Below are 9,504 nucleotides of genomic sequence, written 5' to 3' on the forward strand. Positions count from 1 at the left end.
AATTGACCATTTTTAGACGTTTATTAGACGTTTATGGTTTCATCAATCTGATTTATATAAATTACACAGAAATGACTGTTTGTATAATTATAAAACAAAGCCTCTTTATTATAAAAGAATTAAATACTGCATCTTAAACTAATCTTATTCAATAACTGCTGATAAATTAAGAAAACCTAGGATGGGTTTGTAATAGTTCCCCAGAACAAAGTCGCTGCTGTAGCTTCGTGGCGAATAAAGAATAGAAAAGGTTTATTCGCTAGAAAATTCTTCGCTCCACCGCTATAATCAACAATTCCAGCGGAAACCGCCGCCGCTTCAGTTCCCACCTCATTAAGCGCAAAAGTCATATGCTGCATAACATCAGAAACTCTCAAATCACCTTTAACGCTAGCAGCCGACAAGATAATCTCATCGATGTTCGAACCAGACGTGAAATTGTTAAAGTTATGCTTGAACAATTCAAATTGAGCCTTCTTATCTTCCAATACATCAATAAAGTTCTTAGTTGCAGTCGACTTGGTCGGTTCGGTTGTAAACTGACGACTTTCCATATATTTCTTATAGGTGGCATACATCTGCAGAGGTTTCAACAGACTCATGCTGCTTGTCAACGTAAACTTCGGAATTTTCACGTTGACTTCATGATTTTTCAAGTCACCTAACATCTGAAGATAGTCAGAGATTTTTGCTTCGCTTGCAAATGCTCTGATGTCATGCTCATGAGGATGTCCAACATTTGGTAAAACAATGTACATCCCCAGTTCATTATTTTCATAGGGCATTACCAACATTTTACAGTTAAGACGTTTACTTTCAGCATACGGCACCTGTTCTAAGAAGTTTACCATATAAGTTACTTGGCGTTGATCACTTTTTGATACAAAGAATGGCCCGAGATGATTCAACTCATTACTGAATGGCTGAGCCCATTTTCCATAGAAATATATAGCATTCGCAAAGATAGAAGCTGTTTCTGGTCCAGGGGGTGTAGCTACAATACTTTTAATCAATCCATTTGTATGATCCAATGCCCATTTGTTGATAGTCTTCATAGCAACCTCAGAACGTTTGAAATTTAATGGAAACAGTTCTGTTTGATACAAAGTCATCGATTCATGGCTGAATTTATCTTGGAGTCTGATATTCCTGTTGTAGAACAGTGCATTATTAGAATCCAGTTTGTAATGACGATTGCCATCAATTTCGAGACGTTTTCGAAGATTTCCGAGTTGTTGGTGAAATTGTATGTAGACGTTTTCATCACGAACTGATTTTTGATCGGAAAGTGATATAAGATCATAGAGATGATCACGAAACTTGCCTTCAGCACCCACTAGTAGTTGACCCAAGAGTAAAGTAAGACTTAGTGGTGAAACTAAAAGTTTTGTGGTTGTGTTGAGTTTGTATTGAGCAGAGTGTCCAGTTTAACGCCCATGCTGAAGATGGCTTTGAGGGCATCACTAACATCTGCTTGATTAGATGGGAATAATTCCAGGCCATTTGAGGTGTAAATAATCCCAGCAAGAACAAAAACACCAGCAAAAGCTTTCATTGTTGTGAAAATCATGATTAAGTCTAGTTTGCACTTTGGAACTTGTAGTAATTGATGTCTGTTGATGTTTATAAATGTGTTGCTGATATTTACTCTGGGAATTTACCTAAAATAAAACATTGATAAAAATGTAATTTACAATAATTTCGAAGAATTTATTCATGGTTTACTTACGTGATAACGTTCATATCGATAAGTTGGTGTGAACTTGACCTCAAATGATGCATAAAATTGTGAAAACTTTCAACTAAATTCACGCATAAATATGCGAAATTTAACTCTAATGTATAAACTTTCACCAAACTTCACCGTGTTTATATTTAAACAATGATTTAGATTCTGTATGAAACAGTGTCTGATTGTGAGGAATATTTGTTTTGACTTTTCGCTTATATTGAGACAGATTGAGGCACGGACTCGACCAAACCGGTCAGCGGTCGCGACAATAATGCGATCTCGTCTGCGTGTTCGTTTTATACTTACTAACATATTTACATTTACATGGTCACCGCTTATACTTGAACGTGAATACATTTGAGCCGTGCTTGGATGCGCAAAAACAGAAAAAGTCCGATTCGCGAGCTCGATTACAAATTGGAGGCCAGGAAGTACAGTTTACGCGCATGATTATGGGATTCAAGTTTACTGACGCAGTCAGTATTACGAAGTATGTATATCAAATGTGGTTTTTAGGATATTTTGTAAATGCCCCGATTTATTTATTATATTAATCGAGTTCCAAAACATGATTTCAATTTCTTAATAATTGCATTATGCGCTGATGTGTGTTTTGATTTTAATTTATCTGCAAAAATGATTCAATGAATGATCAATGTAATTTCTAGATTTAGATAATTATTAAACTATATTTAATTATGTTTTAATTATTTTGTTCTTTTTAAACGAAAACGTTTGATATGCGTGATGTTTAGCGGTCAGTTATCAATGGGAAAACCCGTACATTGACGGTCGAAGCAAAAAAACAACAAATGTAAAGGCGACACCAATCAAATCGGTTAATATCAAAGTCGAATAAAACCGCAAATACACTCAATTCATCGTGAATCCCTCCCAAGTTGTTTATCTATTGTTACAGTCAATGTTTTGTTCGTATAACAAAATATTAACTTCTAGAAGTTTAACATATGCAACCAATACTACACTAAAGCAACATAAGACGCAAGTCTTACCAGATCTTTCCGGTCCGGTTTGCAATCGCATTGATAACACAAATAACTTTATCAACCTTGACAAACAACTACCGAGTACTAAAATTAATTTTGCTCGTAGCAGTCATTAAGCCTAATCAATAACTTAAATGACAAATCAAACACATTATATGCGTTAATTTGGATGAAATAATTTTTTGTAGTTTTGTTAATGGCTGACGTCTTTCAGTCGCCATAAATGTGATGCATGCTAATGACCATCAACAATGTTCGCACACTCACATCTTTACATGTGGACTCAATTGATAACGCCCGGAATGAGAAACAAAGTATTTCGAATGCGTAAATATGGAATACATTTATACATTTATAATGATCGTCGATTTGCGGTTATCGGTTCATACAGTCTTAAGGACGCAATCTGAATTCATTTCATCAACACTTTCAACAGTGCCACACATCAATTACATTGCAATAACTTATAAAACTATATTATTGGAGCAAAAAATTATGTTTAGAGGCAGATTAACTTAAAATAAAGTGATATTGGGTAAAACGTGGGTAAAATGTGCGCAGCCATGACAGAAACTCCATTTCTACTGAAATCCGTTAACGAATCATGGGAATGGGCGAAAAATCCGCGTACTCAACAAATGGTTATCTCGAATTGGCAATGGAATGTGCATAATATTCAATTTCGACCAGATAACGACCCACAAGGTAAAACAATACAACTTTAATGACATGTTGAGTTTAACTTTTATGTTTTTAGGGTACGCGGATAGTGCAAAGCGTTTTGAACATCCGTCACCTATTGTCCCGGTTTTAGCCGTTGTGATGTTAACAATCACAGTATTTCTGTTAATACTTTTCCGGCAAAACCCCGGATTGGTGGCGGGAACTGTAGCTGGATGTTTGATCATCATCAGTATTTATTTAACACTGAATACTATCAAGGAGAATACGCTGACATATGAATAATTGATATTTTAGTTATGTAGTCATTTGATATTTTGTGTTCATTCAACTGTTGTAAGTTGCAACAAAATTATTTGAAATAAATGAAATTCGTGATACTGTTACTTATTATCATCGAATAGAATATGTAATAGAAGTTCTTACCTTTGTTATTCTTTGGATGAAGATTCTTCATTGCGGAATTGGCACAGACTTGAATAAACTTCAAACTGCAAGTGATCGGTTAGGCGCGAAATTTGTGAGGCGTCTTTTTATGACAACTATTTTAGAGTAATATTGGTTGCCTAATTTTAAAACTACTACCAACTTTACTACACTAAACTACAAACAACACACAATGTTATTAAATTTAATAAATAAACACTTATTATTAATGATTTTAACCCGACACCGAAAGGTAAACGTGGTTTGACAAAATAAATTAAAAATTAATGATTTTAAGCTTTAACGTAGGCAACCTAACATACAAGAAAAAGTGATGAACATTTCATGCAACATTTTCCCAACTGAATACAACTTATCAAAAAGAATTCCTATGACATGCAACACAAAAATAAACTGATTTAACAGCGCCAACTTTATTGTTTCAAACACTAACTATAAAAATATAATAGGACAAATGAAATTAAAATAAAAAATAACAAATACTCATACTATACTTCTAGTCACCTACATATTTTGATATTTTAGTGGTAACAGTATAATATTGAACAGTTTTAATTTATTTAAGTTGATTTGAACACCACAGTATATGTATATTGTTTCTCTCTGATGTTAGTGAGATTAAAAACCCAAGAAATGCCAACAAACTAATAAATAACACATAGTCAGACAGATTGACATCACCCAATTTGATGTTTAATGGCATTTTCCCCTTTATATACAATGTTCACTAAATGTGTGATTAATTACTTTCACATATGCATGCTGCTGATTCTAGGAGTTGTTTAATCGCATTTTTTCTGCAGCTTGGATGCACCAAGCATTGTGGCGTTCAGATCACGCTCGCAGTTTGAGTAGGCCATGCCGACGCCGAAACCACCGGAGAGTAAAATCGGCCAGCGCTTTCGCTTGAAGAACAGAAAGGAAAACACTGTTCCTATCACGAGCCCACCTCCTACAAATTCACAACAATATTATAGTATTTCGAAGTTTTGCATTTAAGGTTAATCATATGATTATGTCATATCTATCGGCTTTCGATCACGCGAACAGCTTAAGAAATGCACAGATTTTGATGTAAAGAGTTGTTATAGGGTGAAAGTGTTTCATACCGAACTTGAGGATTCCGTCCGTAAGGCATCTGTCCCATTTCCGACCGATTTCGTCCTCGACGTAGACCGGGGCTGCCATTTTCGATCGCGCACAAAACGAGAGCGTAGAGCACGACTACGAGCGCAAGCACAGCCTGTAAAATCCAACCGTTGAGGTGGGGACAAACGACGGAGGATGCGCTCGTGTACGTAACTTATTTGCACTAAATAGTAGTACCTCAGTCGAATTCTTGTGTAAATGCTTCTTTTTCGGTGGAAATTTTACGTTTTTTGTACATATAGTAAATAAATTCACATAGATTTGCGTTTTCAATAGAAATTCAGGTGGATTTTCATTGTGTTGCGATGACAGGTCAGTTGAAACTTGACTGCGCGACATTTACGAATGTAAACAGCCAACATTGAATTAAAAACTTGACAAACCTCATATTGTGGTCAAGTGTAAACTTTTTGTTGAAACGGAAACAAGATATTTACGAATATAGAGTTCTCACTTTATTGCACCCGTTCGTTCTCGCAAGCTGAATGTAATGAAATGAAAGAAAACAAACTAAAACTCATCGCAAACAATCGAAAAGTCGAACGACATGTTACTACATAAATTATTACAATTATTACAAAGAGATGAACTCACACACACACACTCTCCCTTCCAAGTTACTCATAAATATCATTGCTTCGCAGTTCTCGGTTTGCAATCGCAGCAATTGTCATAGTAAATTTGTTTAATATTTTAAGTTTGTCTTATCAAGTACAAAAAAGACTATTTTATTTCATCAAAGTGAGTGAAAATAGTCAGCCTTTCATTCGTTTAGTATAAAAAATATTGATTACCTCAATAGTACTAATTTACTCAACAAACGGTCCTTCTTTCCAATGATTTTTGTTTCTGTAGTGAAATTTCAAATGTTTTTTTAGTAATCAATATTTTTGTCTGCCTCTCCTCGCATCGCAAGGGCACAGTATTTTTTATATTTTATATATAAATAATTAACAAAAATCATTTGCGTAACTTAGAAGAGCAGCGCACCCATGCTGCCCATCTCGCTCTGCTCCTTGACGAAGATCTCGAAGTACTGGTAGATGATCGTCACGGCGAGCAGGATACCCGTGCCGGAACCGATCGCGCCCATAAAGTCAGCCATCACTGACAACGCGCCGATACACAGACCACCGAAAGCAGCTGCCGTCGGGATGTAACGGTTCAACTCGTGGATCATTGAGTTATCACGATGACCACGCATCACCATCTGCTGTTCCTTCAGCTGCTTGGCAACATCCTTAGCGGAGGATCCAGATACTTCAATCCACGTCTTTGAGAAGAACGCGCAGGAACCCAGCATGAAGACGATGTACAAGAACGCATGCACGGGGTCTTCCAGGATGTGTCCGACGCTTTCAGGCGGACTGAGGTAGTAGCACAACCCTCCAATTGGATATGAACGTGCTGGGCCACCACCGCCAACATCAGCCCACACGCCAAGCAAGTTAATTAAAAAGTTGCCATGAAATTTAACCGCCAACATTTGTGAAATGACGTAAAGGTTAGAAACAAGCGCGGATTGCAGAATAATAGGGATGTTTGATGTGTAGAAGAGTTTGATTGGGTAGCTGGAGTACTGACCGCGATAACGCGCGCTCTTGATGGGTAGGTCGACACGGAAGCCCTGGAAATATATGACTATGGCAAAGACAAGGATGGTAGCGAGCAGGTTCATCAGATTGGGAAGGTTCTGGCGGTAGAAGGCCTCACGCAGAGCGCGGACTTTGTCTTGACGTGTGGCGATCAAGTGGAAGAGAGCGATGACGGCGCCTTCGAATTCAGTACCGCGGCCGGTGTTAACCGTGGCGGGAGAGAATGCCTTCCAGATGATGGTTTCGCAGATGTTGGTCGCAATGAAGAGCGAGATACCAGAGCCGAGACCATAGCCCTTTTGCAAGAGTTCGTCGAGCAGAAGTACAATTAAACCGGCGACGAAAAGCTGGATAATGATGAGAAGACACACGCCGGCACCGATTTCGGCTGGGTCGCCGTACATGCCGGTCATTACGTAGACGATTGCTTGGCCGACGGTGATTACCATGCCAAACACTAAATTTATAAAGATAAAATCGCATTAGAAAAGTCGTTAAGCATTAGACTAATCGTTTAATAGCTTAAATGGTTAATATTTTGTAATGCTTACATTTTTGTGCACCATTGAACAGAGCCCTGTCCTTTGGAGTGTCACCAACTTCGATAATCTTGGCGCCAGCCAAGAGCTGCATGATCAGACCGGATGTGACGATGGGCGAGATACCCAACTCCATGAGGGTGCCTCTGTTTGACGCAAGAATTACACGAATCCAGTAGAACGGATCGGCTGAGTCTGAGCTCATGATACCGAACAACGGAATCTAAACACAACATTGAAATTTACCAAACATTTACAAATTGAATGTCGCTCATACTTTGAACACATCTTGAGAATGACAAAACATAAGATCAAAATATAATTATTCAAGTTTTACTGTTCAAAAACGTGTTGCCTTTGAATTATGACACACATTACCACACATTCAATGTTTATGATGTGCAGTTATAACTTGATTACATTAACAAACCAAAATATTAATTACTAAACACCCAAACTGAGAAATAACAACTGAAGTCACTCAAGATATGCGCAAATTTAGCATTTATACATTAGTATAGTCAAAGTGAACTTACTTGACAACAAACAAGGAAAATAAATAGTGTGATCGCCGTCCATAATACTTTCTCTCTGAATTGGATCTGAAATTGAAATAAAACATTAAACATTGTACAATAAAATGCCTGAGGATTGAGTAATAACTAATAGTTGATGAGGGTTATTATCCAACTTGAAACAGGCTAGCAGCCAAGCCATCTGTTATCAAATTGTGAATGAAAAGTTTCAATGCCTCCACATTTAATTGTATTTATCAATGAAAAACTGAGCAACGACCATATTGCTGATGAGAAACCTAAGTTCTAACTAAAACTTACTCCAACTCATGGAAATTTTCTTACCTTTCGTTCGGGTTTGGCGATCTCTGGCAGTATACTGCAGAACGGCTTGATAACTTCCAAGAATTTAACTGGAAATGATAATTACGATAAGAACATTTGTCTTTGAAACATCAACATTTTTATTAGACACATGCACATTTGTCCCCAGATTGTATACGTAAGCAAACGTAAGGTACGTAAGTTTTCTCACATACTACAATTGTAGTAATTCTGCCCTTCAGTGTATTACAATCTGTGCATATTGGACTAAATATAAATATGAAAATAATTTAGATGAGAATACTTACTACCCATCTTGATGGGATTTGTTCGGCCGCTGTGGTTTCGACGTCGATGTGTCCACACGGGGCACTATAAGTTCCACGTTTCACGGCACGCAGGCACGCTCACTGAACGTCGAAGGAGGTTTTTGGGGGGAACGCGCACGCCGAGATGATGCGCTCAACACCGTGTCACCGAATGAAGTGCCAGCGAGTGTGGCAGAGCAACGGTACTTTCGCGTTGTTGGCCGTATGAGACTGACACGATGCGTACACGTAGGCAATGTGCCGGCGTCACGTGACCGGTGATGTTGGCTCTCTACTGACAACACTACACGACGAACCCAACACAACGAACACCTACCGTCAAGTAGGCACAACTTTCAGACGATCAGCATTATTTATTATCAAATGCTGCGATGCAGATTCTATAAGATAAAGCAGACAGAATACGTGTCTAAGACCAGAATAATACTAAAATAAAGATTACATATTTTTTTTACGTTTATTAGGAAAAAATCATATTTTTTCTTGATGCAATTTTAAATTTTATTATGCATTACTAAAAGTTTATTAAATGAGAGTATTTTGACACAAGGTGGTTTATGTCCAGTATATTTATCTAAATAAACAGTTTAAGCGATAGATTTGTTTATCATTGAATCTGCATGTTTCTTATCAACTAGTTTTATTTAAAGCCGATGACTGCATTGTACCGCCATCTGTGTACAAAATACTGAACTGCAATTGATATTGCTAAGGCAAACCAAGATAGCGCTACCATACACTTTCTAACTAAAAATCGGACGATGAAATATTATCGTTGCAACAACATTCAACCAAGATATTGGATCTTCAATCACGTTTATAATCTTATCAGTTGAACCATGCTGCTAAAGAAATACAATAATAAAAAAATATTCACAATAATTCTGTTTTCATTTATATTCAACTGTTATTTTTAATTACATTTATTTCTTCTCAATTTATGTAAATTATTTATTGCAAAACGCATGAAATTGATCGCAAATGCCCATAAAAATAGTCAAATCAATGTTACGACGTGCGTAAATTTCACGACGTCGATATCGTTACGTTTAATATAATGTGAGATATCGACAAATGATCAACTCTGACCCTTCAGTAACATTTTAATTTTATGCGTTGCGTTATACCCAGTCCCAAGATAAATGTAATTTCAGCTTAATTATCATTCTGATTAGTTATAACATAA

General features: G+C 36.9%; 2 protein-coding genes and 1 long non-coding RNA gene across 3 annotated transcripts; 1 reads left to right on the top strand and 2 right to left on the bottom strand.

Annotated features, from left to right (window-relative positions):
• Window positions 1–2: 2 nt before the first annotated feature.
• Window positions 3–1,555, bottom strand: LOC135803636 (leukocyte elastase inhibitor-like). Its single transcript, XM_065317301.1, has 2 exons — window positions 1,469–1,555; window positions 3–1,427 (listed from the first exon to the last, which is right to left on the bottom strand). The coding sequence occupies exons 1-2, from the start codon at window positions 1,553–1,555 to the stop codon at window positions 177–179; spliced, it is 1,338 nt and encodes a 445-aa protein (XP_065173373.1). The 3' UTR covers window positions 3–176.
• Window positions 1,556–1,731: 176 nt separating this feature from the next.
• Window positions 1,732–3,826, top strand: LOC135789962 (uncharacterized). The gene is made up of 3 exons (XR_010547688.1): window positions 1,732–2,222; window positions 2,928–3,444; window positions 3,497–3,826. It is a non-coding gene; the product is annotated as an uncharacterized lncRNA (long non-coding RNA).
• A 435-nt stretch (window positions 3,827–4,261) lies between these two features.
• On the bottom strand, window positions 4,262–8,527 carry LOC135789960 (protein transport protein Sec61 subunit alpha). Its single transcript, XM_065300042.1, has 6 exons — window positions 8,298–8,527; window positions 8,011–8,078; window positions 7,687–7,752; window positions 7,163–7,373; window positions 4,977–7,068; window positions 4,262–4,819 (listed from the first exon to the last, which is right to left on the bottom strand). The coding sequence occupies exons 1-5, from the start codon at window positions 8,302–8,304 to the stop codon at window positions 5,990–5,992; spliced, it is 1,431 nt and encodes a 476-aa protein (XP_065156114.1). The 5' UTR covers window positions 8,305–8,527; the 3' UTR covers window positions 4,262–4,819; window positions 4,977–5,989.
• Window positions 8,528–9,504: the final 977 nt, after the last annotated feature.

Source organism: Atheta coriaria, unplaced genomic scaffold, assembly GCF_025399875.1.
Source record: "Atheta coriaria isolate IRGN ID8LTWV9N9 unplaced genomic scaffold, Caltech_Dcor_3.1 hic_scaffold_3_pilon, whole genome shotgun sequence".
In the NCBI taxonomy this organism is placed as follows: domain Eukaryota; kingdom Metazoa; phylum Arthropoda; class Insecta; order Coleoptera; family Staphylinidae; genus Dalotia; species Dalotia coriaria.

Bases quoted from the DNA above. Each gene is read 5' to 3' on its own strand.
- LOC135803636 (XM_065317301.1), bottom strand. From the start codon at position 1,555: ATGAAAGCTTTTGCTGGTGTTTTTGTTCTTGCTGGGATTATTTACACC. The intron at 1,428-1,468 runs GTTAGTGATGCC...CATGGGCGTTAA, and splicing joins TCCCATCTAATCAAGCAGAT to ACTGGACACTCTGCTCAATA.
- LOC135789960 (XM_065300042.1), bottom strand. The intron at 7,753-8,010 runs GTAAGAAAATTT...TTTCAATTTCAG, and splicing joins TCGCCAAACCCGAACGAAAG to ATCCAATTCAGAGAGAAAGT. The intron at 7,069-7,162 runs GTAAGCATTACA...TTATAAATTTAG, and splicing joins GTTCAATGGTGCACAAAAAT to TGTTTGGCATGGTAATCACC.